The sequence below is a fragment of the Ascidia mentula genome, chromosome 1, assembly GCF_947561715.1.
Source record: "Ascidia mentula chromosome 1, kaAscMent1.1, whole genome shotgun sequence".
Classification (NCBI taxonomy): Eukaryota; Metazoa; Chordata; class Ascidiacea; order Phlebobranchia; family Ascidiidae; genus Ascidia; species Ascidia mentula.
This window is the reverse complement of record NC_138566.1, coordinates 24,106,546-24,122,277: the sequence shown is the minus strand read 5'-3', so window position 1 is coordinate 24,122,277 and position 15,732 is coordinate 24,106,546. Positions and strand designations below refer to the sequence as shown.

General features: G+C 39.2%; 1 protein-coding gene across 2 annotated transcripts; it reads left to right on the top strand.

Moving 5' to 3' along the window:
* Positions 1-18: 18 nt before the first annotated feature.
* Positions 19-14,575, top strand: LOC145917746 (ATP-binding cassette sub-family C member 4-like). 2 transcript variants are annotated; one of them, XM_083003019.1, is made up of 30 exons: positions 19-183; positions 989-1,099; positions 1,402-1,522; positions 1,765-1,974; positions 2,184-2,273; positions 2,642-2,805; positions 3,188-3,313; positions 3,663-3,801; positions 4,420-4,530; positions 4,637-4,762; positions 5,064-5,162; positions 5,421-5,612; positions 6,041-6,253; positions 6,600-6,668; positions 6,950-7,052; positions 7,123-7,190; positions 7,459-7,631; positions 8,088-8,203; positions 8,619-8,765; positions 8,829-8,908; positions 9,243-9,393; positions 9,509-9,586; positions 10,090-10,307; positions 10,866-11,060; positions 11,635-11,793; positions 12,307-12,396; positions 12,788-12,960; positions 13,222-13,327; positions 13,640-13,774; positions 13,834-14,575. In XM_083003019.1, exons 1-30 carry the CDS (start codon positions 113-115, stop codon positions 13,858-13,860), a joined length of 3,861 nt encoding a protein of 1,286 aa, XP_082859145.1. In that variant the 5' UTR covers positions 19-112; the 3' UTR covers positions 13,861-14,575. The 2 variants fall into 2 exon arrangements, with proteins under 2 accessions (XP_082859145.1, XP_082859144.1); XM_083003018.1 differs by having other exon boundaries at positions 9,467-9,586; positions 13,834-14,574.
* The last annotated feature ends 1,157 nt before the right edge of the window (positions 14,576-15,732 follow it).

Sequence of the window (15,732 nt, the reverse complement as noted above, 5' to 3'; positions counted from 1 at the left end):
TTTGCACTGACCGAAGTTAGTCTGCAGGTCTGCATGTTTTAATTGGTTGTGGCGTGCTGGCAGATTGTTTTTAGATAGTGACATTATAACACGAGAAAATCAGACGTACAATATGTATGCCAACGTCACAGTCAAACAGAAGCGTGAAAGAAAGATGAACTTTTTTTCAAAGTTTACTTACTGGTAAGTGATGCTAGCTTGCCTCTGGCCTACACTTGTATCCTGTCATTGTCGCCAGGTTAATATTATATTTTCCACGTCGAAATTTGTTAGCTTTGTTTTCCTGTGTGTTAAAAGCTGGGCTAACTTCTGTACCAAAAGTACACCGCTTTCTTGATGCCCGAACTGATTAAAATCGAAATTATTTTTGGTCGCTTTGCCCGGTTATGGAGGCTATAATTACGTTAGGATGGTGACCTTCAAAAGGCGTAAGTACGCATCAATTTATTCGTTTTTTTTTTATTCTACTATTGTACACTACAGTAACAATTAACATTTGATAATTTGATAATTAAGAACGTTTACATGAAAAAATACAAGTAAGCAAATCCAAAAAAGTCCCTTATGTTTTTTGGCACAATAAATACTCTTGAAAATGAGCACAAATCGTCGAAATAGGCACGGTATGGCAAACCTATTGTTAAGAGAAATTTAACACACATACAAGTTAATGGTGAATTACTGCATGTTCATATTCGTTTTATTACGGAAGGTATTGTCATACGGTGTCTAATGATTTGTTACAGCTTGTGTCATGCTATGACAAATGACGCGTGTTAGGAGTTAAGCAATCCAACGGTAAAGATATCGCTTAATGTTGGACCACGAAATTCTGCAATACCTTATGTGTTATGGTTATTGTCAGGCAAGCGTCTGTAAAACTCCCATAATGTTATACATAGGTAATGGCAACTACATTGTTGTAGTTCAAACCTATGGTTTGCCTGCAAAGTCGTGAAAATCGAACGTCGAAAATCCATTTTTTCAGGTGGTTAAACGATTTATTTCGTGACGGGAATCGGAAAGATTTAAAAGAGGAAGATCTGTACAAGCTTGAAGACTCCAACACCTCTGAACACTTGTGTAACGAACTTGAGAGGTAAATGATCTGTTGGTTGCTACAAAGTTAATATTGAATTGACGATCTTGGGCGTTCCGGACACTTTAGACTGTTTGTGCCTTTTTTGATTCATGGGCACCATGACATCATGCTATACAGCGCCTACGGCCGAATTTAACCGTCATTCCTGCTGCAGGTAAGAACGCAATTGCTAGAACGTCCGAGCCAAATTGTTTTGTATTTTTTTTCTTAATAATATTCATTTAAAGCGACCTCGAACAAAAATCAATACTTTTGGAGGCAGAAGTTCTTCAGTTGACTGAAAAACATTCCTTTTACAGAAATTGGGAAACCGAACTGAAAAACCAGAAGGTAAAAGGAAAAAGGCCAAGTCTGGCCTTAGCCGCTTGGCGGACCTTTGCGTCTCGGTGGGCTGTGTTCGGCGTCGTAGCCCTTGTCAAGGTCAGAACGCGCTTTCATTCAAGAAAGGTCTTTTGCGTCATAACAACATGTTAAATATGCATATTTTTGTACACGTATTATTATATACTGCTGGCTTAAGCGATTTCGTTATAAAGCGTTTTGCATGTGCACATGCATTAGGAATGATTACACTGGTACTAAAGACAAAGTGACGTTTTTTTTTGGTTCGTGAAAAGTTTATTTACCATAGAACAGCATTTCGATTGATCTCTCTTTTCCAGGATATGACAGTCATGGCGATACCTCTGCTTCTGGATCGTCTTTTGCGTTATTTCGACAACGAAGCCAGTTTATCTCAAGCTTACTGGTGCGCTGCATGCATCACCGCTCTGTCCGTCATCTACGTGTTTCTGCATCACGTGTATTTCTATAATTGTGAGATCATCGGCTGGCAAATCCGGACCGCTACATGTGCCTTGATGTTTAAGAAGGTTGGCAAGACTTTGGGAATTTGCTTCTCCGCAAAACATCACTGTATTTATTGCCCAACATATTCTGTTAAATGTCGCAGAAAAGGCCATGTAACTTACATACTGTATTTACATGACAGAGTATATGTTACTAGTTTTATTTACATTTGGCAATAGTAGACAATTATTGGGGATTGTCCGGGTTTCATTTCCTGCAACTTGTTTTCCAGACAGTCCGACTGAGTCAGAAGTCGCTTGCAAGCACAAGTACAGGGGAAATCGTAAACCTTGGTGCCACCGACGTTATCCAGTTTGACCTCGTACGTATTATATGTATTAATGCCAATCATGCCATTGCATGAAACATTACTGCGTTGTCTGAATATAGTTGTAAAGATCCCCTCAGGTATATGTTAAGGGTTGCCTAGCAAGCTGAGTTCAAACCTCACCAGGAGCTTGATTTTTTTAGATCTCGCTCCAACTTGTCGGGAAAAAGTGGCTGATCCAGCTGGGCTGCAATGCCTTGGCTGCGAAGCCTGTAAACCTGATTATTATATGTATTAAACTAAAGCACAAATAATTTTTGTTCATAAACACGTAAACGTTGGAATAACTTTTGGTATGGGAAGCACTGTGTCCGTTTTACGGTTTCTGCTCCTGTAGTTTCAAGCTTTTACTGTTTTCAAAGCTCCCCCAGTATCTGCACTACACCTGGCTTGGACCCGTGCAAGTAGTGGTGGTGATGGTGTATCTCTGGACTTACCTGGGTATCAGTTCGCTCGTGGTTCTGGCCGTCATGCTTTGCAGTATGTTTTCTCAAGCCATATTCGGCCGATTCTATTCTCGGATCAGGTAAGTGTATGCAAACGTAGGATTGCCATATGGTCATTGTTTATAAGATTTGACATTCTGTGCCCAGGCGTCCATTTTTAACATTTTTGAGGTATTAAAGCCACAGTCGTTCCTTTTTTTGATATGTTTTAGATCAAACAGCGTTAAATGCAAGTCTTTTCAGTGTTATGTCAGCATGATTTGTTTGACATTTTTGCATCAAAAAAGATCATCGTATCCAATTACGTTCAAATTTCGAAAAAATGAATAAGAGTCCTCATTAAATGTAAATGGTATTTATTTATAGTCGTTTATTTACAATTTTCGCTTGAACATCACTGGCAACCCCGGCTATAACTTGTTTCAAATCAACATTCAACCGTTCTTCTTATCCAACCAACAGGGCGAAAACGGCCTTTTTCACCGACAGCCGAATCCGATTGATGAACGAAATCTTATCCGGAATGAGAGTGGTGAAGATGTTTGCGTGGGATGAACCGTACAAGCGTCTCATCTCAGATACCCGAAAGTAAAGTTATGTTTAGCTCGTTTATCAAAAGTAAATTTGGGCGAAATTTAGGTGATTTGAACGAAAGGTGTTAGAATATATACAGCTTTTGTTCGATTTGGTATATGGTTGGACTTGTAAATAGTGTACTGTAAACGAAGTAAGTCAACCATTAAACCCACATGAGAAAACCCGTTCTTTATGCATCAACATCCCATCAATAACCCTCTTTATGCATTAATTGGGACATGCAATGGCATTAGTAAGGTCGACCGATTGGAAGCGTTTATTTCCGTAGGCTGAATTAGCCGTCAGTTCAATGCTGATTATTTCTTACTCAAAACACTTTTTCATTGCCGTTTTCACGCAGAAAAGAAATCGGTCAGATCCTAAAGTCGTCCCATATACGTGCTTTCAACATAGCGATGATGTACATTGCAATCAAATTACTCACATTCGTTGCTCTTACCGTGTTCGTCGTGCTTGGAGGCCGCTTGACCTCATCCATTGTAAGTGCTGTTTCAATGTTTTTAAGCCAAACGTAACTGGAATACCGTCGTCAGCCACCATGCAGCTACATTGACGATACCTGATAGGTCGAAGCTGTGTGCATAACATACACTCTACAGCTCACTGACTATTATTGGGGCAATGCTCATAGCAAGTATTGCCAATTTTACGAACTACAAGTGTCATGTGGTTAATACATGTGTTGACTTTTTTCCTATGTAAGCGTAATTTGTTTTTGAACCAAACATACAGTGTCCCATATATATATATGTGTGTGTGTGCATAACTTCAAAGTATATATTAATTTCAAGTATAAACAAAATTGAATCTATGCAAATGGAAAAATAACAGTAAGAGAGAAAAAGTTGTTTGTTTTTGCGTACTTTTACTTGCATTTGAAAGTTTAACTCTGATTTTGTGGCTTAAAAAAAACACTTACCTCTATCCGTCTTTCTTAATTAGGTAAATTCGTGCTTACTTTGCTTTTTGTTGATATATTTTGTTAATATGCTGGTTAATGTTTCAAATATAGCACCGAACTTGTTCTTACAGAATTAGTTAAAGGTTGTCCAACTAAAGGAATATAAAATAGAGAGTAACGCAGTGCTTGTCGGCAGGTGTTTACAGTGATCGTATGGTTCGGACTCGTGCGTTACGTGGTAATCTTGATGGTTGGTTTTGCTGTGTCGTATCTTTCCAAGGCTCGTATCAGTTTCCAAAGGATCGAGGTAAATGACCTTGTTGTCCTGCTAAAAACGTGGAGAGTCAGAAAGTATCTCGATACATAATCCGTATATTTGCTCCATATTGCTCTTATTCTAATATTTGTTGCAGACTTTCCTGCTTTTGGACGAGTTGTCGCAAGCTGAAGAAGAAGAAGCGAAGGCAGTTCGACCCTCCGTTGACTTCACGGATTACACGGGAACATGGGAGGACGTTAATTTGGCCTTTAATGGAAAAGTAAGATGTAGATTTCATAGTTGAAAAATGGCACGCGAGATAGTTTTCACTGGAAAGTTAAATATATTTTCAAGTGTGCTCCTTATTGTGCGTTGTGTTGCATTCAAAAACTTTCAATCAACCTTTGTTGCAACAGTTTGGCACGCGATAGACAATGTGCACCAAAAAGTTAATGTGCACCAAAAAGATAATGTGCACCAAAATGTGCACCAAAAAGTTAATGTGCACCAAAAATGACAATCATAACCATTTTAGTGGGCACCTGACCTTCAACACACGAAATAACGTTGTTTCTTTTAAGGACGACACTGAAAGTGGAGGAATCGCATTAAACGATATCAGCCTCACAGTTAAGGATTCAGATCTGCTAGCAGTAATTGGACCAGTAGGATGCGGCAAGGTTAAGATACAGCGTAATTAGTTTACAGCACCCGTTGATATCATACTAATTTTAATCTAATTTTGCCTCTCCCAGTAAAATTCCTAAGATATGTTAAATGCTAACGCAAAACCATTACTGTGTTATAAGGTTACCTTTAAGTAGCAAAAATCCCACATGTTAAGCTGTGTGATGGGTAAAGTTACCACATGGCTACGATATACCAGGATAACTCACATGTGTGAGTGATCCAAACGACGCAAGTGTTTTTTTCCACAGTCTTCACTTTTGAGTGCAATCCTGGGAGAATTGCCTGCAAGATCGGGACATAGAAATGTTAATGGACGCGTTGCTTACGTCGGTCAGATACCGTGGGTTTTCTCTGGGACATTCAAGCAGAACGTTCTCTTCGGCGAGGAGTTCGACCCAGTTCGCTATCACGCAGTCATTGATGCGTGCGCCCTACGCAAGGTGGGTACCTGGCGAAGCGAATTGGGACTTCACCATGCATGCTGTTGTTGCGCAACCCGAAGTCATGGCGCGTGAGCAAAGAAAATACAGCAGCTTGCAGCTATAGAATTAGAACAAATACCATGTACAATTAAATGCAATAACTCTACATCAGGAGTGGACCTTTGAACGCCGTATAGCAGTTGCAAATTTTGTCAAATGCTTTAGGAATTCGGGTGCCAACGTGTGTGGGTTTTCATATTTGTCAGTAAATTCATTTCAATGACTTATGGGCCAACCGCATGAAAAAATTCTCTCAGCACCCTTGAAAGTTGCCATTGACACTCTAATGGAGAACCACTGAGTTTACCAACCTGATATAGAACAATTGCCATAACTGAACCATAAACGTTGCCAGTTTACAGAAATTCTGCAAAACGTTTTCACAGGATTTGGAGGCTTTGGAAAACGGCGATGAGACTCTGGTTGGTGAGCGTGGCGTGACCTTGAGCGGAGGTCAGAAGGCGAGGGTTAACCTTGCAAGGGCAGCTTACCGTTCCAACACCGACATCATATTACTTGACGATCCACTGAGTGCCGTGGATGGAACTGTCGCCAACTACATATTCTATGAGTGTATTTGTGGCCTTCTGAAGGACAAGGTGTTTTACAAATAGGAATGTCCCGGACCGAATTCGAATATTCGAATTCGACCCAATCGTTGGAATTTTTTGATATTCAGAAAAATCCGGCTATTGACATTGAAACCGAATATCGACATCGATATCTACAAATAATGTGTTTTATACTCAAGTTTTAACCAAAGATTTTTTATTTGTGTATTAGTGTTGGATTTATACACGAAACGGTGGCGAATTTAGCACACAAATAACAACATTAGAATTGTTTTCCTTAAAGTAAAGTTTCTATGTTGTGTTTCCATTTACACAACAGACTGTTTGCAACAAATGTTATTCTGTTTTATTGACAAGTACCTTTATATTACAGATCAGAGTACTGGTAACCCACCAACTTGCATTTCTGAAAGATGTGAATATCATCATAGTGCTGAAGGAGGTGATTGTGCACAGTTTTTTTTGCCAATTATATTCAACCTTATACGTATTTTTGCTACAATGAACAAAGTGCGTCGTTTTAGTGAAAGTCTTTGCTTGCATTTTTGCTCAGTTCGTAATAATTTAAATAGTACTGATGAGGTGATTTTACAAAGTTTTTTTTGCTAATTACTTGAAACCTTAAACGTTTTTTGCTATAATGTACAAAGTGCGTCGTTTCAATGAAAATTTTGCACAATCCACGCACAGTTCCCAATAGCCTAACAGTTGCTGTGATGACAGGGCAACATCGCAGACTCGGGCACATATGAGGAGCTGCAAGCAAGCGGAAAGCACTTCACAGAATTGTTCAAGCGGGACGAGGAAGATGTCCGCACAAAATTAGGTGGTTAAGCGTTACAGATGAACTGTTTGTGCACCTAATTGCACCGCCTTAACTCGTATTACCGTTGCAGAAAATACCGTTGAGGCGCCGTTATCCCGTGAAGCTATGGCGAAACGTACTGGCTCAGAAGAACCAGAGGTGCAATTGTTTTTTGGCTCGCGATCAAATAGCATGGATTGAACTTTATTGATAACTTTAATTGTGCTAAAACAACGTGGTATGGAATGATACCAGCTTACCTCTCTCTTGAACTGCGTTTATTGCATATAATATTTGGGATGTGCATTAACGCACTAATCGTTGACCTGCGATATTCTTTTTTTTTTAGTTTGTGTTGAACCGTGCATTTGCCTTGCACAGTAGGTTCACTGTTAGTGAAAAAGAAACAACTTATGCTTAATCGCAGGCTGAGTACGTGACAGCTGTTAAGAAGGAAGAGGAAAAATCCTTGGGAAGCATCGGATGGAGGTCATATTGGGAGTATTTATCCCACAATAAACTTACTCTGCTTCTGGTGATTCTCATGATTCCGATCAACCAAGGACTTTTCGTGGCTAATGACTGGTGGTTGGGCTCGTGGTGAGTGTAAGAAGCGTTTCCTGGCAATGTGTACGTTTGTATGGCTACAGTAGTGTTTTGCAACCGTTTAACTTGCGTCAACATAATGTATAAAGAGTTTTCAGTGTACATCAGTGAGCTGATAAGCATGTTATCTTTACTCCGACTTGTAGAACTTTTTCTAGTTTCACCTTGTACCTTACGCTTTACTCTTTATCTAACTTCTTTATTAGAAATCAATTTAAGTAATTTATTTTTATTTTGCACTCATAGTCATAACGCACATAAACAAGAAACATGAAGCATAAAATGGCATTGTTACACATAAAACTATATGTGTTATCCCATTTATATTCGAAATGTAGTACAAGTAACACAGACGTAGCATGTGACTTTTGTTTACTAAATTTGGAAAAATATCCAACACCCGGAACAGCTTTTTTATGTTCCACTTAATTTATTTTTGTTTTATAACAGGGCGACCGATTTCACTCGATTCTACGCTCCAGTTGCAACGAATGACAACTTCACAACAACCACGGCGCTTACTGCCGCCAACTTTGACAGCTCAAATTACATATACGTATTTGCAGGTTTGTGCATAGCAGATTTTGCTTACCCGTGAGTACAGGCCAGTGGTTCCCAAGCATTTTAGATCTGCACCCTCCTATAGAGTAACGATCTAGCCATGGTGTCCCCACGCTCATCCATAAAAAAGAATTTTCAATATAGTGCGGGCTCCCTTGACAACGAGACGTTAACAAACCCTGCCATAATCCATTGTTTACAAAGTTATTTGATCTGTGGCCCATGTATTTTTAATAACGGCCTGTAACTTATAAACTTGGCCGGCTTTACAAAATTTTGGTGGTTACATTTTCTAGTAAACTATCAGAAGCCGTGATGAGGCCTGATAGGCCCAACCAGTGTGCACGCTCCGCAGCTAATTTTGGAAATGATTTTTGTTGCAAAAGTGAAATATGTTGTTCTTCAACAATTTCAACGCAGGTCTCACATTCGGTTACATCGTTACTTCGATAATGCGCGCAGCCATACAAAATCACCACTTGGTGATGGCTGGCAAGCAAATGCACGACAAGATGCTCAGATCGGTCCTCGAAGCTCCCATACGATTTTTCGACACCAACCCAGTCGGTTAGTTTGCGTAGTGCTTTGTGTCAGATGGTGAATTGCATTAATGCAGAGATTTGTAACCAGGAAGGATTTTGAACCGATTTTCAAAGGACCTGGGTCAGGTGGACGAACTGATGACTTCGGTTTTGGGTGATTTTGTTTGGGTAAATATTGGATATTTTTGATCGATGGTCACTGGTTTGTTGTCAATTTTTTAATTTTTTATAATCCAAATCCAATGCATGCAATCATATTCAGAATTTAGTTGGCCGCTAATAACCGAATCAAAAATAAGTTATCGGTGTAATGCGACATATCGCCAATACCTAATTTAGGAATGCAGAACATTACTTGTTTCATCGTTTTTGTTTCGAATTTGCCGACACAACAACAGAACTTTCTCACAATATTGCTGGCCAAATGCGTATGGACATTAGTGGAAGAATTTGGTTTGCTATTAACGCAACAACAAACCAAATATTTAAATTTTACCTTCAGATTCTTGGTCATGTGATTTCCATCGTCATCGTGGCGGTTGTGATCAATTATTTCGTCATTATACCCATTATTCCTATTGTGATCTACCTCGCGTGGTTGCGTCAATATTACATCAAGACGTCACGTGACATCAAACGCATCGAAGGCAGAAGTGAGTCAAAATGGGGTTCAGTGTTCATCAAGTTCATTTTATAAGAGTTATTTGAACCTGGTCAAATTTAAAGATAGAAGTCCGTTGTTTTCACATCTTTCATCCACGCTTCAAGGATTGACAACGGTTCGTGCGTTCAGAATGCAAGACAAGTTTGAGAAGAATTTCCACGAACTCCAGGATTCACACAGCGGTAAAACATAGTTTAAAATTTATTGCATTATCTGATAAAAAGCATAGTATGATTAAATCCCTGATAAAATGTTTATTTAAGATAACGATACAATAAAGCCGTGGTTTTTTTGATAAGAGCACATGAGCTTGTAGGCCGTTGAAATTGAAATCCCAGATTTTAAACCCAGACACCCAGAATCAAAACAAACAATGTTCACTGGACCCTTTTTGATATACCTGGGCCACGTAGCCATGGACCGACTGCGCCCCCTCCTGTGGGACGTGAATGAAAGAGCACAAGACTTTATGAAAATGTTCAATTACGTAAATAAAAAAGTGACAGCAGAAGTCTCAGTTATGATAATTTCTCACCTAAGGGTTGGTGCAGATAAACTTCAAAATGCCAGAGACAAAAAACAAGAATATTGCTGGACTTTGAGCAACATATTTACCACAGCAGTATAGAGGCAAAAAGTACGTATGTTTACAATTTGTGATGAAGAATTCTTTGCTGCTTTTCAGCTGCTTGGTTCACTTTCATTTCCGGCCACCGTTGGTTTGGATTTCGTCTGGATTTGCTGAGCTCAGTCTTCCTGGGTTTTGTAACTTTCCTCTCTGTCATCACCATCACTTATACGAATGTTAACGCCAGTCAGATCGGGCTGACGCTGAGTTACACACTGCAGTTAGTGGCGATGTTCCAGTGGGGTGTGCAGCTAAGTACTGAAGTTGAAAACCAGGTAACATCAAAGTATTCAACCAAACCTATTCCTCTAAGTTCTCCTACACGTGCAACCCTGTCGATTATTACCTGACTCGTCCTTTTCTGCACATCTGACTTACTCTAATGCTCTAGCATACAAACAATTTACATTTTCCTTTTTTGAAGTATTATTGAACCGATTTGCGTAAATTAGAAACACGCATCACCAAAAATCAACAAAAGACAATCCCTAAAATGCAATGTACTATCCCAAAATTCAAAAACGGTCGTAACAAATGAAGTTTGCATTCTGTTTCGATAAGGCAGTGTTTTGGTTATGTTTTTGTCATAGACGAAAAATGCGGCATCATCAACAACCCGCAAGCACAGAATTGTTCTGCGTCATCGTTGTTGTTACAAATATTAAAACAAACTTTTTTTTGCGGTTTGCAACGGTCAAGTGGAGAACTACCGCTCCATGCGTTTTTTGGTTGCAGAAACAGGAAAAAATGTACAAAAAATTTTAAGCCATATGCCGCCCCTATTACTAAATACTAAGGTTGAATGTTTATAATAATAATTGTTTCTGAATCAGATGACGTCGGTTGAACGAATCCAGGAATACTACAAGCTCCCTAAAGAACCTCCGCATCACGTGGAAAACGCACAACTTCCATCCGGATGGCCGACTCAAGGCAGAATCCAGTTTGAGAAAGTCTTCTTCGCTTATTATGAGGGCGGAATTAACGTTCTTAAAGAAATCTCAGTCGAGTTCAGGCCAGGCGAAAAGGTGATAACGCCAAAATATCCTGGGTTCGAATCCCGGTGTGGTCAAACAAATAAATTAATAAATAAGATGCGTCAAAAATCTAAAAACATTTCTTTCCTTTCAATTTATTTAATTATGACGTCATCAAGACCCAATATAGCTCAAGGAAGAACTTCCCAAACGTTTTCGCTCGCCACGTGATTTAATTGATCAAAAATTTTCCGCTACCCTTCGTGTTTCACAGTCATCTTTATATATTTTACTGAAGTGGTGATTTAAATGAAACGGCTGAAAAAATTTATATGTACCCAGCAGACATGTAAGGAGGCGTAGGTTGCTAAATATTACAATTATTTGTTGCTTTGTGGGACATCGGTGAACTCTTTGCGGCGCATAAAATTTCGTAGTTTGGAAAGCCCTGAGTTAAGGTACAACAATGATCTGTACACCAGGCTATAGAGTTTGTGCTTCCGTTCACCGCTTGCAAAGACTTTCCCATTCGAAACAACCAAAACTGTCACCATTCATAGACAAGCGGTAATCTTGAACCCAGGGGTAGCATCCTTCATATTTTACAAACCGGCTCTTCCTTTAGATCGGGATCGTCGGACGCACGGGAGCAGGAAAAAGTTCTCTTCTCTCCTGCCTCTTTCGACTGAACGACCTGAGCTCCGGGAAGTTGTTGATCGACAACGTGGATGTTTCTGAGATCGGTTTGACCACTTTGCGATCCTCCATATCCGCAATACCACAGGTTAGATGGGAGAGTTCAGCCATTATGCATTTTTTGTATTTGGTGCTCCTTAACTTTGACAAATAACTTTGCACCTAATGTCATGCATAAGTGATATTATTGTTCTTTTCTTGTGTTGTCTTTACTTTGCGGTTACTTGCTTACTATCTGCGGTGCTGTGCAAAGCTTATGTGTTTTGTTTGAATACAATTCAACTGGCCTTATGGGGACCTCATTACTAATTTGTGAACAAACCCAAGTTAACGTGATCAAATTGTCTTCTGCATGATTTCTTTTGTTGTCCGGATTTGATTTTTTATTTCAGCACAGTTTTTCTCAAATAGAAATAGAAGTGTTTAAATAAGTATTACAATATGAACTCCATGTGTTATTTCAACACCGTTTCGTTTCTTCTCAAATAGAAGTCGTGTTTTTTTTTCGTTATAAACGTTGTGTATGAATAACAAATCCGACGCTCACTTTTTACTTTCAAGCTTACTTTTAAGTTTAAAGTGAGCAACTGGTCTTTCGTAGGATCCCATTCTCTTCGCTGGAACGTTGAGAAACAATTTGGATCCTTTCTCGAACTACAGTGACGAGGAACTTTGGTCGGCGTTGAAACGGGTGAGTGTGCAAGTAAGCGGAACGGTCCATTACGCCGGATGTTGCATCTAAAATATTTGCGAGAAATTTTAAGTCAGTAAATTTACTCACGTACATAAGAATTATCACCGGAGTATATGAACACATTAAAGCGGTTGATGCTTTATTGCGAGAGTTGGAAAAAACGAGCAACACAAAAAACACGAGCATATAAGGCGGCAATCGCGACACGGGAAAAAGGCAATAGCACGCTTCAATGCACAGGCGAACACTACAGCTCGGTCGACACAACACAATGGTTTATTTATTCGTGAAAATTCCATCGTTTCTGTATTTTGTTTACTTTCATTACTGGTTGAGATGACAGTTATAACATGGAAGTTAAGAACTTGACCGTACAAAATTACAACAGGTTCAGATGAAGGAGACGATCGAGTCGTTCCCCCAAAAGCTGGAAATGGAGTTGGCGGAATCCGGTTCAAACTTTAGTGTCGGGGAACGTCAGCTTATTTGTCTGGCGAGGGCGATTTTAAGGAAAAATAAAATCCTGGCGATCGATGAAGCGACGGCGAATGTCGACGTGAGGTAAATATTATATTTGAATTTAGGATAAATACAGTTCAAATTTACATGAAGATCACTGCAACTCGAAATTGATTTGATCAACAAGTTTGTAATAGTTTCGTTGAGCAAAGAACTAAATTCTTGAACATAAATACTGAAAAACATGACCTTATACCAAAAGTAGTAAAACCGGTAATAATTGCAACATAACCGTTTCGTGATCTCAAAAATGGTAACTGAACTTAAATTACTTTGACAATATTATATTTCCATTCCGCCCAGAACCGACAAATTAATACAGGAAACGATACGAGAGGCATTTCAGGATTGTACAGTAATCACCGTTGCCCACAGAATCAACTCCATCATCGATTCTGATCGTGTTCTGGTCAGTATGTGTAATCGTACTTGATGTTGTGGTTGAGTTTCAGGATATACCATATCTTATCTTACTTGCCTCACATTTCAGCTCTCATTGGGATAAAAGCGTTTAAATTAGAATTTAACGTTTACGACTGTGAAGAACAAACTGTTGATGTTTACAACAAAACACAAATTATTATTAGCCAACTGGCCTTTAGCCTCCAAACAATAAAAAGAAACCATACAGCAGAATTAAAAATCGTGTTCTTCAAGACTACACAGAATTTACATATTCGGATTCTAATGTATCCGATATTTCTGCGTCCAACGTACACAGGTGTTAAAGGGTGGGAAGGTTGTGGAATTCGACCAACCTCACACTTTACTCCAGGATGGCAGAAGTGAGTTCAGTGAGATGGTGAACGCGGTTGGAAACTCCGAGAGCAAAGCTTTGCATGAAGCAGCGGCCGAGGTCAGCTTGACAACAGATTTTTCATTGACGTTTTTTAAATTCATGACTCTTGTTCGCAGGCGTTTCACGGACGTCGTAAGATTTGAAATACACTGTTAAAGTGCCAAGAAAAATCTCATAGCAGTGCTTGGATTGCAAACGGCTGCAAACTTGGCTTGCAAAATTTGCGTTAGTTACACCATGACTAAATACAATGGAGCTCAAGAATTACTGTTGAATATTCGAATAAAATGTGACCATAAAATTTTTGTGGTGCTACCATAAGAAGGCATACTCTATAGGTATAAACTATTTATATAACGCCAACAAAACACGCACTCGTATTGTGATCAACAAACTGCCGAAGCCACATTATCCAGCCGTACAATTATAATGGAAACAAGCATGCATTCCGAATGAACGATTTCGGAAACCCACTCATTCTGACCCTATAATGAAACCGATTTCCATCTTTTGCATACGTTGCTTTTTTACAGACAGTGGAGCTGCTTTTCAGCGAAATAAATTTGTCTTACATCCAGCACCATAAACCAACACTGAACATTGATGACAGCTCTAAACCTCTATACCTTTTCAACACCTAGGTCTGCACTGCAGCTTGACTCTTTGCAAATGATGACGTCACTCTGTGCTATCGACGTTGCTGTCACGCTACACGCCTCCGGCTTGTTGCTCGTTGTTGTTGCTGCTGTTTCCCTTCTGCCTTTCAGTCCTCTATTAACTCGACGCTTTTCTGCAACCTGCTGCAGTAGTACTGATGATGAACCAAGTATAGGTTCGAAACGTTTACTCAAAATGGTTAACAGCACCTTAGCTTTGGCTTTTTTATTCAAAATTTGTCTTATATAAGCAATAGAGCCAACAATGTTTCTTTTATAATGATCTGCAGACATGACCACTGTTTCTACCTAATAGGTATCATCAGTGCAGCTATGGCTTACATCGATCTTGTCAGCTGTCTGCAGCTCACTATGTTTGTTTTATGGATAAAACCATTTTAACACGGAAACATATCTTTCCATACAAATGGCAAGCACGTTTATTAAAAAAGAAGAAATGCACATTTTTTTTTATTGTCCTTGTGCCTAATCTTCTGGCAAGCTTTTTGTGTAAATTAAGCATGCGTGAGCATCCAAATGCCGTTGTAACACTTTGACTTAGGTGACGTAGAGTCCATTGCACGGGTTGTTGGATGGTTTAAAGGTTTAAACCGACTCCAGACAATAATAATTAAAGTTATAAATTACCACGGATGTTCAAAGGTTTCCGACGAACTGGAATAAAGTTCAATGTCATTAACTGAACTTGCGAAGCAAACAATTCCGAACGTTTTTATGTGTTCAATATGCTGCTTGCACGGGATAAAAGGTCGCGAACTGCCATAATTAAAACCGTCGAAAAAGGGTGCTAACTTCTAAACTTGTTCGCATCGTTTTTCAAACCGTATATAAAACTTGTATTGATGACGTAACTCTGTATTTTCTACATTTCTGTTCAATACACGTTTATGCACTTCATGTTGAAGCAGTTACTAATGGAGATTCTTAAGCGGGTCACGATCCGTGATGAGTGCACACAAAATTCACCTTTTAAGCAAACCAAAATGCCAAAAAGTCAAAAACAATATGTCTGGTAGACTTGAAACTGGAAAATTCCGGTTTCAACATGGTTTGTTACAGAATATCTTCGTATTCTAAACAAAATTCTCTAGTTAAACACAAACCTTTGCGGTCTGTGGTCAAGATCAACAACTTTTTTAGCGAAGGTTTCAACATGCAGTTGGCTACAAGCGTGGAAAGACTATTATTATTTTTTGGTGGAATTTACACCTCTTCGTGTGATTGAAGTTTGCTTTCCTGCCAAGTTTACTGAAAAAAAATACGCAAAATACTGTAATGAAATGCAGCAAGATTCTTTGTTGTATTATTATAGTGTCTAAGCCCCATCGTTGGGCTCAC